The 26,450-nt window shown below is 39.5% G+C and overlaps 1 protein-coding gene across 1 annotated transcript; it reads right to left on the bottom strand.

Moving 5' to 3' along the window:
- Positions 1-3,215: 3,215 nt before the first annotated feature.
- LOC139444791 (uncharacterized) lies at positions 3,216-26,450 on the bottom strand. The gene is made up of 16 exons (XM_071225754.1): positions 26,338-26,450; positions 24,787-24,917; positions 21,669-21,863; positions 20,955-21,073; positions 19,916-20,011; positions 19,561-19,675; positions 19,083-19,192; positions 18,299-18,400; positions 7,321-7,451; positions 6,357-6,394; positions 6,057-6,251; positions 5,302-5,420; positions 4,874-4,969; positions 4,365-4,479; positions 3,907-4,016; positions 3,216-3,329 (listed from the first exon to the last, which is right to left on the bottom strand). Coding segments are annotated over exons 1-16 (1,788 nt in total). The 5' UTR covers positions 26,340-26,450.

Genomic DNA, 26,450 nt, shown 5'->3' with positions numbered 1-26,450 from the left:
AACTTTGTAAAAATTGATCTATAAGGACAGTTTTGACGGTAGCCTTTATCCACTGTACACTGGGAAATTCCTGAGACAGCCAAATGTGATTCAGACCTGTACTGTGTAAAATACGTTGGATTTCATTTACAAGTGGGAACTTAAACTCTGGGTGGGCAATTTGGAGTTTGAACAAAAGTTTGTACATTAAACCTGATAATTTGGTTTCTGACAGAACTATTTTGCACCAATATGATACCATTCTTAACTTAACATAGATGTGTAATGGGTATCTCCCTAATTCCCTGTACACCATGAAATCAGGGGTAGTTTGCTTAACTTTCAAAGGCAAACTTAAGTGAACACGTTCCAGTATAACAGTATTTTCGAAGCCCCAAACTTCGGATCCATACATCAATATAGGTTGAACAAGATAGTCAAACAGTTTAAGTTTGACAGTCAGTTGGTACTTCTAATACTCGTATTTTTCTAAAAATAGCAAACATTGCTCTAGAAGATTGGTCAGATAACCTTTTAATGGCTTAACAAAATCGACCGTTGCTTGAAAGTAAAATGCACAGAAAGACAATTGTTTTTCAGTCAGGAGAATCGCATCTTGAAGTCTAAATGTACAGACAATTTTAAAAGATCGTTTAGCAAAAGCTACAATTTTTGTTTTAGTAGTGTTTACCTTGAGTTTCTAGTGATTACAATAATTTTCAAATACCTTTAAACATGGTTTCAGGTCGGAAGGCGTCTCAGACATTAGGACTGTATCATCCGCGTAAAGAATTACCAATAGCTTGATAAAACTTCCAATTTCTTTTAGAACATAATCATTTACTTTTTCAAGACCAATAACGTCGTTATCTGACAAAAAAGACTCAAGGTCATTTAGATAAAGGGCAAAGGGAAATGGCGATAAGTTTTCGCCTTGCCTGACGGCTTCGTCACTGATGCGTTTGCAACCACACTGACTGCCAATCTTCTTAGCAAGTCAAATATACTATTATCATGTCTCTGGTGACCCAGAAAATGTATCTAGATGGCAGATTTTTCACAAGGTTTCTATTTAGTGAGAATTCACTGCATATGTGACAGTTCGGGAAATACAGTAGGGAAATATATTCGCCAACGGGTGATCCTCTAGTTGGATTGTGATAATTTTCTACTTGAACTGTGACGACGATGATGACGTTGTTGTTGTTGTTGCTGTTTTAGTATTGATAAGGTTTCTGTTTTTGTATTGATAAGATTTCTGTTTTTGTATTGATAAGATTTCTGTTTTTGTATTGATAGATTTCTATTTTCGTATTGATATGATATTGATTTTTAGATATTGATAGAATTTCTTTGGCTGTTCCATCTCTCAGAAAAAAGTGAGTTCGACATTCGCTTTCGCATCTATTGGCTTTGGGAAATCTGCGACAGATAGCGGATCTTGTTTTAACTGATCCCGGACTTTGGCATGGTCTTGACATTCCAGTTACACGTGAGTACCAAGTGGATTCAGGTTTGTTACAGTGGGGCTTACCTTATCACAGTGTTTTTTTTGTGCCTGAGTCTGAGGCGTGAAAAATCTAGTCACCAACGAGTAAGCTTCTACTTGGATAGCGATACTCTTCTACTTGGACTGTAATACTTTTCTACTTGAACTGTGACGACTATGATGACATAGTTCTTTTTTGTTGTTTAATTAATGAATTACTTTAAGTAGTAATACTGGGCACTATGGTTTATCATGTGAGTCCATACTTTCATGTTAGGCCGGTGGCCTCATTACGGAATAAGCAATACAATCATTGCGTGTTCATATTCAGCCCAAAATAAAGCAAAAAACTCAAATCCTAAACAGGAGGCGTTTGGAGTTATTTGATTTTGTAATGTACCTCATTATGAGGAATAAGAGCATGTTTGTTTTGTCTTTGAGATTTCAGGTATTCAGTTCAATTGTATGTTCCATGTACATTACATGTCATGAGAGTAACGACATGACTGTCCTCACCACCTCTGAAACGGCCTTCATCCTATCTGCGAGTAATTAAAATGAACCGCTGACGTTGAGACACTCTCATGCATCTCACGTGCACTTCGCAGATCCCTCAGCGGGTACATACGAGCGCGTTTCGGTGAGTTCAACCACACAGTTGTTTTCAAGATCAAATTACAGGATCTCATCATTATAACAAAAAAGAGCTTATCAAACCGCAAACGGCATCTCTCTCCCTCTGCTCTGGCTGTTTCCATTACTGATGAGTGACTTTTACTTTTATTCCTCAATCTGCCGTCATACTAATACCGTTACCGTTACTGTTACAGATTCCTTTGTGCCATAATTTCAAGTTTGACTGCGATTGGTTTACCATTGTTTATATGATGACATCTTTCAATTTGCATATCAGAGTCGTCCATTTTCATAAAGTCAACCTTTGGCCACATAAAGGTTGCACATGAAACCACCATATTGGACTGTATTTTGATGACACCATGAGTGTCAGTAGACAAAAAGGACCGTTCAAAGCGGCATAAAACCAAATTCAATCACTTAAAATCTGGAACATTTTTCAATGCCAAGACAGCAAGCCACCTTTTGGAATTCCAGTGGATGGATGAATGGCCAAACAAGAGGACAGGACACATCTTTTAATCAACAACTATATACTAGGCACTGATTTATTGCAATAGCAAAAGAAAACAACTATGACATCCGTCCCTATGGACTTCCGTACACTGGTGTGATGAACGACGCTGCATTAATGTTGAAATGTCATGATCCTCTCACGCCATTACCTCTGATACTCAGTGATGGTGGGACTTATGGGCGATTTGTTGTTCACAGAAGATCGGGAATGAATGTTTCATCAGTTCTTGCCATCGGGTTACAATATCACACCAAGTGGAACATAAATTGTGAGTCCTTTGTGCTTTCCCACCATTATTCGTGTTCTAAATACATGAAACAACAACTCCACATGCTCAAGTCAACCTTTCGTTCTTCCGGGAACAAAATTAAATAGTGTCAATCGTCTCAGTTGAATTCTAATGATCATGATTCATATCAAGTGCTCTGTTATACTTCTGATGAAATCTCACAATGTCAGTCCATCCCTGTTGTGTGATAGTCACAAACAATGTCTGCAGTGTTGTACAATTCCTTCCGCCAGTCGGGGTCGGTCAACGTGATCTTCATTCCGTGTGTCAGTCAGATATCATTAAAGCCACAGTTCTTTCAGTCACTAATGAAATGCTGCACGGATCTTTCTGCTGCTTAGCTCACACGGTGGTCTGTAGTTGTCGACGATGCAGTCGCCGTCACAGTCCCCACAACACATACTTCGAAGGGCCTTTAACTGAAAGCAGAATAAAATTTATTCAGAGACGGAATAAGAGACAATGGATTTTATTCAAATCTCAACTTTTAGGCATTTCATGTTTTGGCAAATATTCGAGACTGATTATTCTGCGGCGTTAACGTTTATTATGTAGAGGCGTATAAAGGTCTCATATATTTCTGTACTGTTGTTCTTGGAAAGAATAATGTTTGGTTTTATTTGACAGAAAGCAGAATTGTTATTGCACGGGAGCAGGAATGGTAAGTTTGACCATGGAAAAACAGGAGATGGCTTTTCGATTAAATCCTGACTTACTAACTGAAAATGATATGCTTCCACCACCTTCTCAACGATTGTTAATGAATAAGGACAAGTAGCTCTTATATAAGTTGTATAGGATATTGTTATTGGCAGTGACCATTATCCCAGTCCACAAGCATAAACATATACTGAGGGGCAAAGGAAAGTATACCGAGTTCAGTATTTCAAAGAACTGTTATTAAATGTATGCATATTTTAACAATCAATAATTTCAATTTTAATTTTAAGTTTCAAAAAACTATATTTTCTGTAAATGTTGGTTATCTGTGGTTACCTGACTCTCCGACACCATCATGTGTTCTTTAAATACTATCCACGTGACACTCTCGTAGCAGGGGGGCGTGGTCAGAGACCCGGGATAAGTCCAGTACTCGGACATTGTGTCTGAAGAGAAGAAGAAATATTGTACATGATTTCTACATACACATGCAGCGGTTAGGTTTAGAGCCGTAAGTTAATTTAGACACTTTTAATTTTCATTTATTAACCGTGTCCTGTTACCAAATTGCATATTCGGCATATTCGGCATATCCGCCATTAAAATATTTTGATTCATATTGAGTCATACAGTGTATACAGATGATAGAAATTATCGTTCTCCGTGATATGATAGGAATTTTATAATGGATGGATGAAAACATTACGTGATGTGAACGATAAGGTTGACGGAATACGAGAAGGGTAAAGACAGATGGACAGACGGAAACATGGATGAATGAAAACTTAACCTACCTGGGAGGAAACATTTGGGGTTAAACTGGCCTTTGACCTGCTCATGTTTGGAACGGAACTTGACAGCATCTAAACCGTCGGTGAAAGGTTTGAAACCCGGATGCTCAGCGCCAATCTGAAGAGAAATAGGTATAAATGACCCTCAAATGTGTGTCACTTGCTTATCTCTCAATGCGTTCACTTAAATGTTGGATGAGACAGTTTGGAGCGAAGGTTTGAAGCACGGGAACGCCAAGGTCAGATGAGAATACTCAAATTGTATGTCTTGTTGTGATTCAACTACCCTAATTTATGCATAGTTTCATTATTTCAATTAGGGACATCGACCTAAAATCAGTACATAGTCAAAGTGTGAGAAGCATTCACAAAATATTCAATTCACTTGTTACATTTTGCACCAAACCTGTTCCCTGTATTACATATATTTTGCATGCGCTTCATTCGCTCCGCGGGCCTAAAGGAAAAATGTACACGTTTCATTAAACAGAGACTTTAGTTGAGAGACCTACCTCCAAGAAGATGCCAAACACTGCCAAACCATCATGCTTGTCTGCAGCTTCTCCGAAGCTGGAGTATTTATCACGGTTCCAATGGACCAGATGAAGCTGAAAAAAAATTCATTTGTAAAAGACGAACTCAATATCAAATCGAATATCGAAAATAGTGAATACTGTTTACTTAAGATTTGCGTGTTTACTTCTGGCAAATCTAAGTGGAGAGTAATTATGACTCCAAATCATTGTTTTGTAGACCGTTACTTTAGAAGGTACGTCAATAAGTGATACAAGTTCACATATACATTGGGAAAATATACGTGTCGTGGTCTTATGATTTGCTGAAATAACCATTTATACACTGACATCGGATGTATTTGACATGTGGTCTTGGTGAGAGCATGGACCCTAAATATCGTAATAAGTGTCCATGGTGAGAGTACCTCGGCTGGGAATGTCTTGCCCTCCACTGTGTGCTCCGATCCCTTCTCGTCACATGACCCCCAGTGGAGATGGAACTGCTCAAGTTGATACGTGCTTTCCAGGGGACCCCCGGAGATAGCTGCAACACAGTTACACAATGTTCAACATCAGAATGCTAGATAAAGGAAAATCTGTATCGGATGCTACAGTGAAAGGATAATTGTCGATGTATCGATATGGCGGGGAAATTATCATATATTGCTACACAATATTAGTTATGGTTTATGATAATCTGATTAATGGAATGGGTTTTACATTTTGCACCTTTGTTACTATGTCCAACACAGCTCGTCGCATCTATGTATTAAGCTGTCTAGACGGACAAACGGATGGTTGGCGAGGTGGTGTTTAAGTGGAGAAAAGTGTGAAATAGTTGGGTGGTATGAGTGGGGGTGAGTTGGGTATCGTTGGAAAGTATGATAACTGCAGTGTGGATTGGGGAGAATCTATATGTTATGTGGGAACACCCGGAATAAATGCACCCAAGTAACCGATGCGTGTCATACGGGTCGACTAAAACGGCTCTTGTTGTCAGGCTAAGTGACTTGTTGATTCTAATTTATAGTAGCCTGATAGCGTTGATCGCTGTTCTTGTTTCCAGGTACTCGACTATTTACAAGCGTCTGTGATTGACCAGGATATTCCTGTCTGTGGCATAAAACATCATTCACTTTCTCACATTAAATAAGCAAGATGTTCATTTAAAGTGACTCACTCGACGGTTCCCGGATGTTGGCCTTGACGGAGAACCCTGTGTTCTCGAAGTCCATGTTCTGTTCGATATAGTACTTGATAGAAAGAGGGTTGGCCTCGAGCTTCTGGTCGAACTCGACATTGGTCGAGTTGATGTCCACAGGAGACTGTTGCTTGCCCGCGGCTATGGGGAAGTTGTTGACCCATGACCTGGGTCCTGAAAAACCAGGAATACCATGTGATGACAGACATCGTGGCATAAAGATATCAGACAACCTGACATGATAGGCACGGCTTTAAGACAAAATCGTAGCGTTCCTACCACGATCTGGTTTCCTAAATGCAGCACATGTATCCGATCTGAACAGGCAGAGTCAAGGAAGATAACCGTGGAGCATGCCAAATCGTAAAAGATTGATGAAATTGATTTCAATAAAATTCAGGATGGGCTGGTGATAACAATACTGCTTATTACAGAACGAGGGCGACATAGCATAGTTTCTTTTGCATCAATATGTTTGTATGGTGCGGGGGCAGTTTACAAGAAGTAATATTATGTACTAATAAAATTATATATGTAACATGACACAGTACATAAACTCATTGATTGAGTTAATTCATTTTGGATAAAATGTAACATTGCCAGAGAGACATGGATTATGACAGGCTTCTATATGCTGCGTACAAGGAGGATATTCATTTGGCTTCATCCCAAATGTCCTGTAATATGTTAAACATGTGATGACACACGTACTTCCGAAATTCAAAAGTGAAAATGCCTCTTGTTCAAAATTCAATGAAGCTCTTCAAACCAAATTTAGAAATTTCTCATTGAAAGTGACCAAGTAAACATTGATAGCTCAAATAAACTTTAGAAGTATGTTTCAGCAGTACAATGTAAAGAACATAGATTAGCCCTTACTTAATTAAGACTCAATTGCCATAATCTGGAGATGGAAAGAGGGACATACACCATCTACCCTGCCGACCAGAGAATATGCAAAATCTGTTCCTAAACAAGGTAGAAGATGAAATACACATTCTTCTGTATTGTCCGAATTAGTTATGAAAGACAACTGCTTCTTATACACTCGATTTATTAAACTGTCAAAATGATAACACGAGTGTTGACATTATCTCTATACTGAGAGCTCACCCAACAGAACGAATACTGTGAATACGGACGGTGTGTTAAAGGCTTTATCGATGCCCTGCTGAATTATTGCAATATCATTTTAGAAAGTAAAATAAAAAATAACAAGAACTACTACTCCGCAGCAACTTACCGTTTTCGGTTCCGTATCCCCAACTCATGATGACTGCTGTGTGTTGGTGCTAAGTCTGAACTGACGGACTGCCTGCCTGCTTGAGACTGGTGACTCGACAACCAGGGCGGAGCAATATATAGCCAGCCAGCCTGCAACAGCACATGAACATGACATGGCAGGATATTGGTCATGTCGGGTTCATCAGATTTGATAGATACATAACATCAATTAAGTGCAACGTTATCAACTCATCCCTTGAGAATAAAACATGGGGATATTTACGTCAAAACAAAGGATTAGTCATTTTTGGGATTATGTTGACTGATGCTTTGTCGCCTTAATGCAGCGTTATGTTTTGGTATCGGATAAGGAATATAAAATAGTGTATTTTCACTTTGTCATCAATGTATAATGCTCAGAATTCTTAAATATTTATATATATAATCCTATAATATAGATATGCGTCGTCATACGACAGTTGTGTGCATTGATTACGTCCAATTTATGTCTGTGACATGGCCACCTATCACAGGGGATAATACATGGATGTGTCCTGGTTCCGGTCATCCTTGACAATTAACACATGAGCGGAATTGACAGGTACTCCCATTTAGAAATACATCATTTAATTTCCCTGCTCATTTACCACCCTAATCCCCAAATATCTGTGATCAATGGACCACAGCTCCTTATGAGAATGCTTCAATTAATTACACAGGAATAGCTTTCATAGTGACGATTACTTATCAAAACAACACCGATTTCTCCCAAGAATAGATTTTAAATATTTCTAAATAGATATAGAAGGGTGGATGCAGAGGTATGGTGAGAGGGGTGTGTATGTATGTAAGGATGGGTACGGATACATGAATATGAAAATTATATGAAAATGAAAAAGCAGACTCACTGGCGAAGCTAGCTCTAGACAAAGCGGATATACAGCCTATTCCCTTTAGTAAACGAGATATAAAAAGCAAAAGCAAAGCCTCCATAGCAGAAAGATGGCAAGCCCAGTGGGACGCAAGTAAGATCGGCAGATGGCTATACAAAATTCAACCCAAGGTCCAACAAAAGCCAAACTCATACTCAAATGAAAGGAAAATTAAAATTGCTATCGCACGCCTCAGACTTGGTCACAAAAAGCACTATGACAATGTTTGTTCATCTTGCAATCAGGCTGAAACCATTGATCACGTGTTACTAGAATGTCAAGACCATGCCCCAGCCCGGGCTAGGTTAAAACAAGAATTGCAGTTAGATCCGCTATCTGTCATAGATCTCCTAAAGCCAAGAGATGCAATAGCGAAGGCCAAACTAACTCTATTTCTGAGAGATGGACAGCTACTCGAACGTACATAAACAGAGCAGCCAAGGATAAAAATGAAATCATATCAATATAAGAAAATAGTAATCATATCAATACAAAAACTGAAATTATGTGAACACCGAATTCCCAATAGATATGTGTACCCTTCTCACACACAGGAGTCCCAAAGAGGGACAGGTCAGCCGAAATTGCCTAGGCAGAAGGCGACCTGTTAAACACTTAATGCAACAACAACAACACATGAATAAAGTCTGATGAATAGAGGGGATTGGTGCGTGCGTGCGTGCGTGCGTGCGTGCGTGCGTGCGTGCGTGCGTGCGTGCGTGCGTGCGTGCGTGCGTGCGTGCGTGCGTGCGTGCGTGCATGCGTGCGTGTGTGTTTGTCTGTGCATGCGTGGGGATACGAGGGATAACGGACGTAGATATAGTGAGATGATTGTGTAAGTAAGTTAAATGTTCGAGGATGCATTTTTGCAGGTATGAGTAGGTATACGCAGGAGGACTTGCAGACTTGAGGTTGGTCTATACTGATGTCACTCTAACTCCCTTATAACGTTTTATTGTAATATTGTAATCTATAAATGTTGTACGCATTTGTCTCATAGGTCATACTGGCCGGGCATTGTACATATCTAATAACCTAACAATGTAGCGAATTTTATGTTGTACAATGCATGACACATATAAAAATCTTCTTTTTTTCTAAATTTGAGGAAGAAGAATATATCTCAATATGAGGAAAAATAATAGAGTATGCAAAATATGAACATGTTTGGTGGTCGGGTAGCCTTGTGGTTAAAGCGTTTGCTCGTCACACCGAAGACCCGGGTTCGATTCACGACATGGGTACAATGTGTGAAGCCCATTTCTGATGCCCCCGCCGTGATATTGCAGGAATATTGCTAAAAGCGTCGTAAACCCATACTCAATCATTCACTGGTCAGTGATATTTCAGATATACAGTTTGTAATGCACATCGGTGTCTAATTGATGAAGGTATCAGCTGGATTTGAAATATGGAACAGTTCAGAGCTATTTCAAATGCTTTTCAAGGATGATAGAGCTTGGGATTAGTGTAATGCAGAAAGGAATATCTTGTTTTAGAATACAACTGTCAACAGATCAGTAACGTGTGGTCAACAGACATTCTTCTCCCACTGCCCAGCTTGTCAAACGACATTATTATGTAACTATAACTATCACATCTGGCTCCAGGAGAGAAACTAAGTTTTCATCAAAGACATGACAAATTTACAATTTGGTCCAAATGGTCCTGGTGTCCAATGGACCGTGCACCAGCTGTATACAGGACAGGGCCATGCTGTGGAAGAGCTGGGCCAGGGATATTAGATTACTTGATTTAAAGGGACTATACAGCCATACACAAGACAAAGGCCTGGGTGTGCTTACACCACACAGATCAGCAAACCTTTGCATCCCAATAATCTTCAGGTAATTGAGGTTTGTTCGCCCAGCGTGTGATCCCGTGAAACGGGAACGTTATGAAATATAATAACCCATCTTACAAACAACATGTCAAGATTCTACATCCACCAGTGCTATCCGCCGTCGTTGTCAGCAGATCACATGTGGTCCGTGGACATTCCAGAAATCCCCTTCCACCCCACTAATCTACAGGAAACTGTGTTTAGTCGCCCAGCGTATGATCAAAGCAATGGAAGACGATATACAAATTATATAAATATGATCATGCGAGGCCACCTTAGTACTTTGGAATTTGCGAATGAACATAAAATAAATCTCGTCATATGAAGAACAATGGAAACCGTAATTACAAATGAACAGTCCATAGCGATAAGTACATAACTGCAAATAGAACTATGTATAATTGTATAGCATAATGTAAATATAATAGTTATATCATATATATGCAGGACAAACGAAAGTATACACTCATGTTGGATGTGGCTAAAGATGAAAACAAACAACTTTAATCGATGGTGATGTATTTGAATCGGGTGTCAAGTTGGATGTTAGACCTTAATTTTGCAACATTTTTGCAACTGTTTTCTGCCAAGTGTATACTTTCACTCAGATGGCTCATTTGAGATATAAAGTGTTCATAGATCTAAGTCAACTAACATGTAGTGTCAGAAATGAACATAGTTTACAGGTAAAAACAGTTGTTATATTCTCTTAACAAAACGTAATAAAAAGGAGCCCAGAGACTCTTCTTAAATCTAGACTTGCCCACAAGTATAGACATGCATGGGCTGTGTTGGATATATTTGTTTCAAGGTATATATGACAGTCTATGATCTAAGTGACAGTGTAACAAATATAAAGTGATGGCGGATGAATGACGACTTAAGATGGAACCTGATGAAGGAGGCCGATTCACATGATCCTCACTCCCTGTACAGCTTCGCTTATGTTAGGCTCTGTACATGTATATTGTTCTGTATGGATATAGATTTTCATATTTGCTTCCCCTAACTTAATTTCATATGTGGCGAAGACGATACAGAGGAAGAAGATATGCATCGTAGATCCATAGATAGATAGAGTTTATGAATTCAGTACCAAAACAATACTGTACAACTCATTTAAAACAGGTCTCATTCAAGGTACTAACAGATACTAAATGCCAATAAAGATACAACAATAACCATGACAGGAATAGCTTTCAATAATAATGACGGATACAACGTTTCTTCCCGGGCCCAATCGTTGGGATATCTGTGGAAGGCATATCGACAGATATGAAACAGAGTGACACATTAGCACACCCAGTTGTCTGTGAACTACTCAAATGGCTTAGTCATTAATGCGTTTGCAATCACACTGACTGCTTATCTTCTTATCAAGTCAAATATACCATGCATCATGTCACTGGAGACCCAGAAAATGTGTCTAAATGGCAGGTTTTTCACAAGGTTTCTACTTAGGGAGAATTCACTGTATATGTGACAGTTCGGGAAATACAGTAGGGAAAATACTTGCCAACGGGTGATCTTCTTGGAATGTGATTGTTGCTGTTGTCGATTCAAGTTTATTGCCAAATGGGCATACATTGTCAAAGTGTTTTTGTGACAGGTGTGAGATGGCTATTGCGGATCTTGGGTTGAATTGTGTATTGCAAACGGACGTTTCTACTTGCGTCCCATTGGCTTGCCATTGGGCTCTGGAGGCTTTGATTATGCTTTTTATCTTTAGTTTGCTGAAGGGAAAAGGCTGTATATCCACTTTGTCTGGAGCTGGCTTGCCACTGTGTCTGCTTGGTATCAACCCGCTTCATCTTAATTTTTGAAAGAGGTCAACAGCAGCTATTAGACAATCCAGATATAGTCAGGGATGAGTGACAGACAAAGTAGAGACCCGTGAAGATCCGGGGTAGAATATATAGGTCTTCAGCAACCCATGCTTGCCGTAAAAGGCGACTATGCTTGTCGCAAGAAGCAACTAACGGGATCGGGTAGTCAGGCTCGCTGACTTGGTTGATGCATGTCATCGGTGTCCCAATTGCGTGGATCGATGCTCATGATGTCAATCACTGGATTGCCTAGTCCAGACTCGATTATTTACAGACATCCCTCATATAGCTGGAATATTGTGCGGCCTTACACAGCAAACAAACAAGAGACAAAGAAGGCGTATGGATCAATTCACTTTACTGTGAAAAGGGATTCACGAAATTAAAACAAAAAGACAATTTGTTATGCATCATATATTATTTATTTATGAGCCACAAGCTTAATGGTGTCCACAAATATTCGACACAGACACTTCACTGTTCACAACAAGCATACGATTCAACAGTGGTTTGAAGTATTTTAGTTAAAATGAGTTCTAACGACGCCTTTTTCTTATCTCTATATTGTCAAACTATGTTATTTCACTTACACTTCTTGATTGAAAAAACACCTTAATTAATCTCATTCCATTACTGAGAGTTTGAATAAACACACTGCTTTATTAATCTCCATCTCAAGTTGTCCTTACCCTAACACCCCTATGCCCATTGATAATCTCTCCCAAACAGAATATATGGGTCAGTGACTACACGGGTTACCCTGAGACATGGAGAAACCACTCATGCATGGTTAGACAACCCAGGCATAGTGAGGCTCTAAAAAATAGACGACGTGGGTTACAATCGTCTGCTTATTCATTTCCATGAATATCTATGTGAGACGGGAGACAACACAGCTCCACCTGTTTCCCCTGGTCCAATAGTTTTGTATATTCGTATAGAATATTATTGAATGCGTTTGGTCTCGAGTTTGAATTTCTGCCACTGATCGCTTGCAATGCACTCAGCGAATCTGATAATGAAAACGAAATCCATTGTAAAGCCTATGATGCCATTCGTAACAAACATTTGCCAGTGTATGGACAAATTAAAAATGTTGATAAATATGATAAAGTAATTGTACACATATTCTTTGACACTGTTCGAAGTACATTATGGAAGCCTTAACTCAAAGAAAATGTCTATTAACAATAATCACTGTCTAAGATATATTTTCACTGAAATCAAATGCTACCGTGTGAACAATTGAAATGTTTAGTTACCTTGTAAAGGGCCAATAGCCCAGAAAACCGAAATAAAAATTGAATTGAATTAAAATTTAATAGCGAGTCTGATACGATGCTTTCGGTTATTATTCCCCGCCCCGCCGGGGGATATAGAAATGGGCTCCGTCCGTGTGTGTGTGTGTGTGTGTGTGTGTGTGTGTGTGTGTGTGTGTGTGTGTGTGTTCCGAAATCGTTTCCGGAGCATAAGTCAGAAACCGTTAAATATTTCTCTACGAAACTTTGCGTGTCTATTAGACTCATGCTGAACTTGTGCCTTTTGCTATTTAGGATTTTTAGCATTTTTCTATTTTTTTATGTTTCATGGCAACAAGTTGAACTTCTATAGGGTAGAGTTTGTTTCTGGAGCATAACCCAAAACCCATTCAATACTTTCTAACAAAACTATGCATGTTTACCAGACACATACTGAACCGGTGCCTTTTGCTATTTAGGAATTTTGGAATTTTTTACGCTTCCATGGCAACAAATTGGACTTAGAAAACAATAAGGGTAGGGTTCGATTCCGGATGAAATTATCCACATCTATCAGACACATGCCGAATTGTTTCCTTTTGCTATTTATGAATTTTATAAATATTTCCTTGCCAAACATTGCATGTTTATATATAAAGCACATACTGAACTGTTGCCATTTGATATTAAGGAGTTTTAGAAATGTTTATTTTAGAATTTCCACTGCAGCTATTTTGACATGGGCTAAGAGAAATGTTGCGTCAGTTGCCTAGTTTGGGACCATAACGTGTTAAAATGGGCAGGGGATATAGATGACTTCGTCGAATATAGGCTTGTTCTGGTATTAGCGTGATGAATTGCCTCCACTTCAGCAGTGAATACTGACTGACCATCAGGCAGGCGAACCGAGACTGACTTGGGTTTGCAGCTATGGATATGGATCCTGTAACCAGCAGTGATGTTCGTAGGATTCTTGGATCCATCAGCCCAGCTGTCCAAGGTAGTTTGAATTTCAGAGACAGCTGCTGATCGTAGTAGGTTTGTTTTTCATTTTTAGTCACTTCTGATGTTAAAGTAGTGTCAACTTTGGGAGGATTTTTAGTGCATGGAGTTGGAACCCTTTGTAGTGACTTTCTGGTGGTTGAATTTCATCACAGTTGTGACTTCGGATGAGTTCACGTACTAATATCCCAGATGGCTTCAGTGAGGAATCAGGGGGCACGGGTGGCCCAGTCGTCTAAGGCGCCGCGATTCACTGTCCAGAGTTGCGTCCCTTGAGCACGACAGAAACCTATGATTGTGGGTTCGAATCCCGGTTCGACCAGATTATGTTTCTAGGTTTGCCGGCACCGTGCTCGTGGGTTTCACCGAAGTTGTAAACGTCTGAGACCTGCATCACTTCGGGCTTTCCTCCCACATTAAGCTGACACGCCGCGATATAACTTGAATACTGTTCAAAGCGGCGTTAAACCCAACTCACTCGCTCACGCACTCAGTGAGGAATCGGTGAAGCTTGGGCTTTATTTCGGGTGTCTTTGTCGTGCCATATCTTTTTCACCAAAGGGTTTGATGTTAATTCCCAGGACGATATATTCCGCCCAGCATTGGATGCCCGCGTAAAAGTTGGTATTGCTGTTTATTGAATAGCGTCAACGCCAGGATACAGAACTGTTGACAATTTGTTTGGTGTTGGCAAATCAACACAGATATGGGTTAGATCGTTCTGAGGGCATAAACGTTTAGTGACAACATATACATACAGTGCCATGCTCCAGGCATAATGCAAGTTTGCTCCTGTTGTAAATGTACACACATGAGTAAACGCTCGTATGAAATGGGCATATGAATCAACCAACCAACCAACCAACCAACCAACCAACCAACCAACCAACCAACCAACCAATCAATCAATCAATCAATCAATCAATCAATCAATCAATCAATCAATCAATCAATCAATCAATTGTAGTGCTTCACGACCTGTTGTAAATACAAATGAGTAAACGGTTGAATAGTTGATCAAACAACCAATCAATTAAGCAACCATTCAACCAACCAATCAATCAATCAGCCAATCAATCACATGTAATGCTTTTGGCGCAATTTTAATCTATAACGGTAAATAACATGTAATATTTATAGAAGAATGACTGTATCCTAGTACACCCTGACATAATGAACATTAAGAATGATGCTATAATATCTTTAGGATTTGCAGTATCATACTAAAGGCCAGATTTGGGACACCCTCTAGTGTTTGTTGCGAGTTAGAATGGATCTTCCCTCCCCGAAAAATGGCTGGGTCTCAAGTCGCGGAAGACCTTATACACGTCTCGTCACGATATGACTGAAACATTGCCGATGTGACGTTAAACTTTAACTCACTCACTCATTCACCTTATACACGTTGACTGGACACCATGAGGGGTGATCGGGTTGGGCCAAGGCCCTGAGTGTCACAGCACGAACACCCGGGGGTCGTCTCCGGTTCTGGTTTTGGATTGCCATTCAACATACTCGATGAACTCATGATTATCAGAATCTCGTTTCAACTGAACGCCCACCCCACCCCCAAACCCACCCCACACCCACACCCACACACCCCGTAGACCGTAGACCGAAACAAATTGTATTGTTCCACCATAGAGTGTTTAATATGGAATCAGATGTGTTAGTGCCAAGTTGGCCTGCATCTCGGAGTTGTTTTATTTCACTGTTGGAAATAGCTTCCGCTCTGTAAGGTAAGTTACACTTTTCTGGGTTTTTTTCAGTGATTTTAGTTTGACTTGATGACATCCCTCATTTTGGAAAATTCAATTGAAACGGAAAGTGAGAAGTCATAATCTTTGCGTTTTAAACTACCCCTGAATCCATTCAGCTTTCCTGAAAGAAACTGTTTGACAACTCGCATGTTGAGCATAGTTTTTTTCATAGTGTTTGCATTTTCATTTTCTGCCAGAAATTTGTCAAAGTCGCCATCATGTACATCAACCAATCTTTCTGCTTGTTTTTGAACATCAGGGATGTTATTTGGGGCATCCAAGAAATCATTATCCATCAAATCATCCAAAACTGATTGATTTGTTGGGGGCGTGGCAGACATTGAAGTCAAGGTTTCAGGAATCACGCGTAGTCTATAACGAGGGACTTGTCGCTCACCTATGTCAGTTTCCATCACAAAGACGTTTATACTGTTCAATGGCTGTATTATGTTCACTACACAAGCAATTATCCATCAATCTTCACAAAATCGTTCACTTTTACCGGAGACAATAATGTCGCCATTGTTGTTTACATGCAGGTATAGCAGACGATTTATTCAATCAAATTTAATCTACAAGACTCAATTAGTGTTTATGTTCCGTGTATTAAATTATCATAAACAATGAACAATATTTCATATGAATGAATAGAAATTATAGCCTTAAGAACGCTTTATGTTGTAAATGACAAGTCTCGTATGGCAGAGACATGTTTGTGGAAAAAGATGAATGAATTTGATGAATGGGGAAATGTAGTTCCGGTAATGCGTCATTAACCAATGAAATTACAGGCTTTCTTAAAAAGCCAATCGGGATTAAAGCGACTGATGTAACCTCCCTAGGGAGGTTACAGAAAAAATACTACCCAGCATCTCCGTTCCCATATGGGTAATAAACAGACACGCACCCTGTCTCAATCGATGGATGCGACTACTTCATTAGTAAGAATCTGATACAAGAGATTATCTACCAAAGGCATACAGACTCAAGTTCACACAAAAGCCTTGCGTATGAATACACCAGTCTACCTGCATATCGATTCGCCTGAGTTTGTCGCTACTGCGAACATGGCTCTGTCAGTACTGTGAACATGGATGTGTCAGTAGTGTGACAGTTGGTGTCCGAGTACGGTGACCATTCGTTTGTCCACACAAGGACCATGGCTTTATCAGTACTGTGATCATGGCTTTGTCAATACCGTGATCATGGCTTTGTCAATACTGTGATCATGGCTTTGTCGGTACTGGTATCGTGGGTTTGTGAGTACTGTGATCATGGCTTTGTCCGTACTTTGATCATGGCTGTGTCAGTTCAGTGATCATGGGTTTGCGAGTATCATGTGTTTGTATGTACTGTGATTATGAGTCTATCGCTTTTGTGATCATGGATGTGTCAGTCAGTTTGTCAGTACTGTGCACATCGGTATGTGAGTTTTATGAACATTGGTTTGTCTGTACTGTGACCAGTGGTGTCTCAGTACTATGCCTATTCGAATGTCCACACAAGGACCAAGACTTTGTCAATACTGTGATCATGAGTTTGTCAATACGGTGATCTAAGGTTTGCAAGTACTATGATCGCGCGCTTCACCAGCAATATACCGTTTATACATGTGTGGCCCGCTGGTCTACTATCCCTAATTAAGCTGACACGACGTGACAAAAAAAGGACCCTTCAAAGCGGCGTAAAACCTAATTCAATCACTCAAAGTCTGGGACATTTTCAACGCCATGTCATCAAACCACCTTTTTGGATTCCACTGGATGAATGAATGAATGGCCAAACAAAAAAAACAGTACACATTTCTTAATCAACAACTATATACTAGGCACTGATTTATTGCAATAGCAAAAGAAAATTCTAGTGACTTGCGTCACTATGGACTTCCGTACAATGATATGATGAAAGACGTTGCATTAATGTTGAAATGTCATGATCCATTCACGCCAGAACCTCTGATACTCAGTGATGGTGGGACCCCTTGTTCAGCGACCAATAGTATTGGCGCTTCGTTTGTCCACAGAGTCGGCAAATCGCGAATGAATGTTTCATCAATTCTTGCCATCGGGGTACAATATCACACCACGTGGACTCCTTGATGATTTCCCACCATTACTCGTGATCTCTATACATGAAACAATAACTCCACATGCTCAAGTCAACCTTTCGTTCTCCCGGAACACACATTGAATAGTGTCAGCTCATTGAATCATTCCAGCTGAATTCTATTGATCATGATTCATATCTAGTGCTCTGTTATACTTCTGATGAGATCTGACAATGTCAGTCCATCGTTGTTTTGTGATAGTCACAAACAATTGCGGCAGTGTTCTACAATTCCTTCCGCCAGACGGGGCCGTTGTCCGTGTGTCAGTCAGATATCGTTAATGAAATGCTGCTCGGATCTTTCTGCTGCCTAGCTCACACGGTGGTCTGTAGTTGTCGACGATGCAGTCGCCGTCACAGTCCCCCCAACACAGGCTTCGAAGGGCCTTTAACTGAAAGCAGAATTTTTTAAAACTAAGACATGGAATGATAAGAGACAGTGGATTTAATATTCGTCTCAACTTTTAGACTGTGACTATAGTGGTTCTTATATACGATACATACGTATTGGATATTGTTATTGGGAGTAACCATTGTCCCAACCTACATAAACACATGCTGAGGAACAAGAAAGAATACATAGATGGAAATTGAACGAACTGTTGTTAAATGTATATCAAATTAACCAATAGTTCGAAAAAAACAGTGGCTGGGTTATTATGTGTACAAATAGATTGGTTCAATTAAGACTGTGATCAGAAATGAATTTGCAACCACAGGACCCCTACCGTGTTTGAAAAAGGCAGACTCAATGATTTTGAAAGACAAGATTTTTCAAGATACCCTTCAGTGTATAATGCGAAAAAGTTTTCCCATTTTTTCATATTATACGTTTTAAATCAAATGATATTTTTTAAGATAACCACGTAGAAGTATGAGTGCTGACTTAGGGCCAGCACAGTGTATTTTGGGATATACTATTGCTAACCTAAGATATTTTCAAGCGATGTTAAGTTCAAACATGACAACATCAAGTGAGAGTTCCTTTGGCTTCTCAATATATGTTCTCTTCACACGACCTTACAAACATTTGATTAACTATATTTTCTGTACATGTTGGTAATGTGTGCTTACCTGACTCTCCGACACCACCATATGTTCTTTAAATACTATCCACGTGACACTCTCGTAGCAGGGGGGCGTGGTCAGAGACCCGGGATAAGTCCAGTACTCGGACAGAGTTTCTGGAGAGAAGAAGAAGTATTGTACATGATCCCACATACACATACAGGGCTTAGGTTAAGACTAGTAAGTTAATTCAGACACTTTACACTTTCATTAATTAACCGTGTCCAGTTGCCAAATTGCATATTCGGCGTATCTGCCTTATAAATAATTCTATTCATATTGAGTCATCCAGTGCATATAGATGATAGACATTATTGTTCTCCGTAGTAGTACTACTATGATGGGAATTTAACAATGAATGAATCCATTACTGGGTATGAACGGAGCCCTTTGTTTCTGGAATAAGGAAAATGAATTGACGGATAGCGAGTAGGGTAAAGACAGATGGAAAGAGGGAAAGATGGATGAATGAATGAGAATTCACCTGGGAGGAAACATTTGGGGTTGAACTGGCCTTTGACCTGTTCATGTTTGGAACAGAACTTGACAGCATCTAAACCGTCGGTTAAAGGTTTGAAACCCGGATGCTCAGCGCCAACCTGAAGACAAATGGGAATATAGTTTCATTAGTTTAATTCGGAGCTACGGCCTTCTCGTGTTGAGATCAGTTAATCGTCAAAGTGTGAAAAGCATTCGTAAAATATAAAATTCACTTGGGACGTTTTGCACCAAGACCTTTTCCTTGTATTACATATTTTACATGCGATTCATTCGTCACGCAAGCCTAAAGGAATAATGTACACGTTCCATTAGCTCGAGACTTTAGTTGAGGGTCCTACCTCCAAGAAGATGCCAAACACTGCCAAACCATCAGGTTTGTCTGCGGCCTCGCCGAAGCTGGAATATTTATCTCGGTTCCAATGGACTAGATGAAGCTGAAAACAGATATTCATTTGTAAAGAAAACAAGCACATAATTGAATATCGAAAAGAATATTGTTTACTTGTGACTGTACGTGTTTAAGTGGAGAGTAATTGTGACTCAAGATCTTTGTTGTTGTCGACCCATTACGTTAGAAGGTACGTCATTAAGTCATTAAAGGGCAAATTCACACGGAAATGAACCTTTTTTCCTTGTACTTTTTCCACATTAAAAGTGTTAACATAGAAGTGTCATAGACAAAAATATAAAAAAACATCATATTCAATTAACATATTTTTTGCACTAAAACGATTTATATTTTTCACATTTTCCAAGTGTTCTATTTCCATAACAAAAACACCATGGCTTATGTCCCTTGCAATATGACGTCATTGGTGCCAATTGATAAACATTATGACGTCATCATGCTTTGTTAGAGCCGCTTCACGTGGTGTAGGTACAGTTTGTGATTCTAGCATCTCAGATGCCAGCCAGAATTGTGTTATGCTGAGTCACCACTGCGCCGGAGTGTGTCGTAGACCATGTTGTTTTACCGCAAACTGGTCCTTGATATCTTTTGCGTTGAGAATAGACAGGGACCCAGTTAAATTGGCACCAATTACGTCATAATCTAAGGGGGATAACTCAGGCCTATTTCGCTCGTAAAACGAAGGCCTCATAACGGCATATCACTTTCACACTATTGTGAGCTTCCTACTTTCACTGTGAAAAAAAATGAGTGTATATTTTCAAACACAGATACTAACTAATTCTAAAATTGCGTTTTGTTTAGAAAAAGAAAGAAAGTGATTTTTGCGTGTACACTTCCCCTTTAAGTTCGCATTTCTCGAGTCTGTATACATTGGGAAAATATACGTTTGTCGTGGCCTTATGATTGACTGAAATAACCATTTATATACGACGGATATATTTTACATGTGGTCTAGGAGAGAGTACCTCGGCTGGGAATGTCTTGCCCTCCACTGTGTGCTCCGACCCCCTCTCGTCACATGACCCCCAGTGGAGATGGAACTGCTCAAGTTGATATGTGCTTTCAAGGGGGCCCCCTGAGATAGCTGCAACACAGTTACAGATTGTTCAACATCAGCATGCTAGATATAGGCAAATCAGATTCTGCAGTTGAAGAAAGGATGTCGTTGTATCGATATGGCTGGGAAATTGTAATTCATGATTATACAATATTATGTTTATGGTTTATGATTATCTGCATTAAAGAATGGAGATTTTATTTTACACATATGTTACCATGTTCAACACAACTCCTCGCATCTTTGTAACAAGCTGTCTTGACGGACAAACGGATGATGTGCTGGGTAAAGTGGAGACAAATGAAATGGGTGGATGGTTTAGGGGGGTAGGGGGGGGGGGGCAGTTGGGTATGGTTGGAAGGTTGGAGGACACCGGGTAGAAATGCACCTAAGCAACCAATGCTTGTCATACGGGTGGACTAAAACGGCTCTAGTGGTCAGACTCGAAGACTTGGTTGTTGGGTTTTATAGAACCCCGAGAGTACATCCATTGGCTTGTACTGCCCAGGCTCGACTCTGTACGAGCCTCTGTGATGGACTAGGGTATTGCTGGTTGTGACGTTAGACAGCATTCACTGTCTCACGTTAAATAAGCAAGATGTTCATTTAAAGTGGAACTTACTTGATGGTTCCCGGATGTTGGCCTTGACGGAGAACCCTGTGTTCTCGAAGTCCATGTTCTGTTCGATATAGTACTTGACAGAAAGAGGGTTGGCCTCGAGCTTCTGGTCGAACTCGACATTGGTCGAGTTGATGTCCACAGGAGACTGTTGTTTGCCCGCGGCTATGGGGAAGTTGTTGACCCATGACTTGGGTCCTGAAAAAAACAGGAATATCACGTGAAAGACAATGTGGCACAATGTTATCAGAGAATGTGACATACGGATATTAGACAACATGACTTGACAGACACGGCAAGGTGACATAAACAAGAAGTTATCAATAAACGTTTGTCTACTTTAAATTTCAATTAAAGTCGGAACAGTATTTGAGATGGTAGATATTGGGCATTGATTGCCTATGTTCTTGGGCTACGCTGACACGCACACAGTGGTTAGGTGACACCTGGTATTGTCAACGGGTGCCAGTGTAACCCACCAATGTCATGGCCTGACATGTTCCATGCTGCTGACATACCCCGCCAACTTGTTCAAGTGAATTTCGGCTCTTGCCTGTTTAATGTTTATTGTATTTAAGTTTGGTGTAATTGCCCCATAAAACCATGTCAGCAAGTATGTGAGCATCCGTTGAACATCCGTTATTACCCAGAATATTATTTATCACAAGTTTAAATGCATTTTGAAATGTCATAAATTCAACCCAATAAAAGATTTATGTAAGGCATCATTCAGAGGCATATTGTCAATACACATATAACAAATTGATTTGGCCTATCGTGAAAGGCGCCGTTAAGTTTATTTAATTCATTTTTTGAGACGCACCTAAACGAGCACGCCATGTTTGATATACAAAACATTCGTCACCTTGTGTGTGTGGTGTACTGGATTAAACCGAGCATGGCGGCGCAAAGGGAATTAACTGGAGAGATATATACTATGACACGTCCTTGCGAATTAGCGTCCTCATATGTCTTACAATGAGATATCTGTTCCTTCATTGTACATTGTACATTTCGGACTGTAGTATTTGTTCTATATTAATATTCAACGTATAGTGTTTCTCGAAGGACCAGCTGTTGCTTTATATACGTGACTAAGCTATACACACTCTTGTGTATACAGTATGGTAATGAGATATGTCAATGGTTTGCACGTTTTTGTTTTTACAATATGGTAGTAACCATCTCACTAGAACAGGAGCATGTCAAGGCCATACCCTTGATTTTATAAAAAATATTATGATAATCATCTCATTAAAACATGAGTAAGATGCTAAAAACCACATATGAAGGGTGTACAAATTACAAATGTCCGTTTTTAACCCAGGTTAGTAAGAATCATCTGTTATTTACTTTAATCATTTCAAATAAAAAGGATTTCATTGTACCTCGGTTTGTCGATGCTTTTAACCGTATGGTCTTTATAGGATGGCTTATCTTATCTTAACTCATCTGGCTTATCTGAACACCATTTTCCACGAATCCATCAGATTTATACACAGATATATCCGTACAAGAATATCTGTCAAAGTAGTACAATTAAATCCAAAATAAATATTGTGTGATTGTGCAAGATCCGAAATTATGCATCCCACTTAATTGAGATTCATATTTCTACCCGTCTACATTGCTTCTACTCAATATCATAATTATTGTAGTTACTGAACACTTGTAGAAAACAACATTGTTGAATCTGCCTCAAGGGTTCTAGTTTTCTAAGAAGTGTATGTTACATGCTGTTACTTTACGGCACGTGGTACTAAGGATTAATGTCCACAGAGAGCCATCAGGACCGGCATACGTCATGCACAGTCCGCCGTGCGCCTGAGTGAAGGCACTGCGGGTACCGGGAGGTCGATGGTGTACTGCCAGACAACTGACACGTGTGCACTGACTTGATAAGCCCCACCTGACAACCTTAATGGATATTTGTCACTTTCACCTTCACAACAGATCTACGTTAAGAGAAGGATATAGATGTCACTTGTGATGCATTCCCGTAACTAGGGACGTTTCCTTAAGAGAGACGCCTGTTTGTAATATGTTTAGATGAAGTTATAAAAAAGGTGTTTCTACGAAGTAGCACAGGTATTTGAAATAGATATGCAAAACGCTTTGAAGAAGTCCCTTAACCAACCAAACTCCAACTGTCAAGTTGGCAAAAATATTACAAAGTCATAATGGGCTTACTATTAAAAGGTATGGTAACTGAAAAACATGTACCGTTTTATATAAGAAGACGAACCTTCCTCCCATTACCATGCGCTCCTTGGGGAAACTATAGTACATATACACACCATCGGTGCGTCTAGACTTATGTTAACAGATGTAGCACAAGACGGAACCCAGTGTGTATTTCAAATATCAAGCCGCCGACAAATGTGGGGTCGTTTAGTTCAAGGGCAAAACGCGAACGAATGCGGTTTACATTCACTGAACAACAAGGGGACACACCCCGTGAAGAGTATGCCGAAGGATAAATACACATTGTAAAACGTTTTCTGTGCAATACTTCTAACTGTCATATTCGCTCATAAAAAGGTGTATGGATTCAAACAAACGAATATTATTCGATTTCAACATCAGGACGAGATGTTGCTTAGTTACTGTATATTGTACTTGCTCGGTAAAAATAATATACGTCTCACCTAGCAACAGGGTAACAAACTTACACCTACAACGACAGTGTCATTTAAGACAAAAATAAATGTGAACGATTATAATTAAAACAATAAAAACTATACCAAAAAATATTTGTAAATGAATCTAAAAAATAATAGATGTGATAATGAGTTTATTAAATAAATCATCTATCTATACTAAGAACTGTCCCAAAAGAAAGAATACTGCAAATATATTGACTGTGTTTCAAAAGCCGTTATCAATGTCCTGCCAAATTAATGCAATATCTTTTTAAAAAGTTGGAAATCAAAAATAAGAAATCTAAAAAAGTCACCTTCACAGAGAAAAGATTCCGGTTGCAAACTGATTTTTGAAAGGTGCAAAAACAAAATTAAGAGTGCTCATTAACACACATGAAATACATCTGACCTGAATAAAGAACAAAGCGAGCAGAGAAATATTAAAGAACAATAAGAACTATCACACCGCAGCAACTTACCGTTCTCGGTTCCGTATCCCCAACTCATGATGACTGCTGTGTGTTGGTTTAAAGTCTGAACTGACGGACTGCCTGCCTGCTTGAGACTGGTGGCTCGACAACCAGGGCGGAGCAATATATAGCCAGCCAGCCTGCAACAGCACATGAACATGACATGGCTGTATATTGGTCATGTCGGGTTTAACAGATTTGATTGATATATAACATCGATTAAGTGCAGCGTTATCAACTCATCCCTTGAGAATAAAACATGGGGATATTTACGTCAAAACAAAGGATTAGTCATTTTTGGGGATTAACGTATGTTGACTGATGTTTTATCCTCGAAGTCAGGGTTACGTATTGGGATCGGATAAAAAATATTGAATATTGTATTTACTTTGTCGTCAGTGTATAATGCTCACGATTCTTAAATTGAGATGTATGCATTTATTGAGTAAAATGTAAACCTACAGACTAACATTTAGTCTCTGAAATCTTATAGTACACAATTTCCTTCTTGACTCTAAAAATAAAAAATATTTCCTTATGCTGATTTCAGAGCTAGCTTCAGCTGGATAGACTTGCTTTTGAATGCGTTTCTAGATTATTATTTTTTCATAAAATAAATATATATAGCGGTCATGGTGCAGGACTAGTAAACCTATTGTGAATGGCGAAAGTTTGTCAGTGTGTTAAGTGCGTTGGATTGAATATACTTTGGTAAAGTCACATCACATAATTTCACAACATTTCATTTCATTCAAGATCATAACAATGTTGTTCTTGTATTAGATCAGGTCTGTGTCGGATATGCATACACTCGCACAGTTTGTTTCTGTTGTTTATTCTATATTTATCATATCGTATTACGTCTTGTCATGCCTTACTATATCTCTCAGTGGAGATTGCTATTCTTTCAAAAAAAGCGTTGTGTTTGTACAAGCCTCGTTATCAATAGATGCATCTCGACAGCAGATCTAACAGGCACAGTTTGTAAACAGAGAAAGGACACCAAGCATGGAATGCATGTCATCAGCTGAATTTGACATGCATATTTCAGTGACAGATCTGTCGTACACTAGGCCAGCTTTCAATCGTACGCCGTCGTACGACAGTTGTGTACATTGATTATGTCCAGTTTATGTCTTTGACATGGCCATCTATCACAGGGGACAATACAGGGGTCTGGTTCCGGTCATCCCTGACAATTAACAAATGAATTGTTTCTGGGCATTTCTTAGAAGTTGTTGGATGACAATGTGGACACAATTTATGGATAAGGCATCTATATAGCGTTTACAACCAAACCATGGTTGTAATTGACAGAAGTAGCGGATGTAAGAATTAACGAGTCTGACAGTGGCAGGGTATAGGATGTACACGAACCCTTTCAAGGTCTATTCAAGACATAACACGGGACACATGTATTAGTTATTTGCTGAAACTACTGTTGGTGTACAGCGGCTAATACCTACATTACGCCCTCGAGTCGGGTCTATGTAACATAAGGGCAAGAGTTCACAGGTAGCGGCTGAGAATTCACCATATTTTTTCTTCCATATAACATACATGTGTACTTGTCCTTCATTGTTTGATATGGGGGCCGTCTGGTAGCCTAGTGGTTAAAGCGTTCGCTTGTCACACCGAAGACCTGGGTTCGATTCCTGACATGGGTACAGTGT

Source organism: Haliotis cracherodii, unplaced genomic scaffold, assembly GCF_022045235.1.
Source record: "Haliotis cracherodii isolate W230 unplaced genomic scaffold, xgHalCrac1.p SCAF_10, whole genome shotgun sequence".
NCBI classification, from domain to species: Eukaryota; Metazoa; Mollusca; class Gastropoda; order Lepetellida; family Haliotidae; genus Haliotis; species Haliotis cracherodii.
This window is presented reverse-complemented; position numbering and strand designations above follow the sequence as displayed.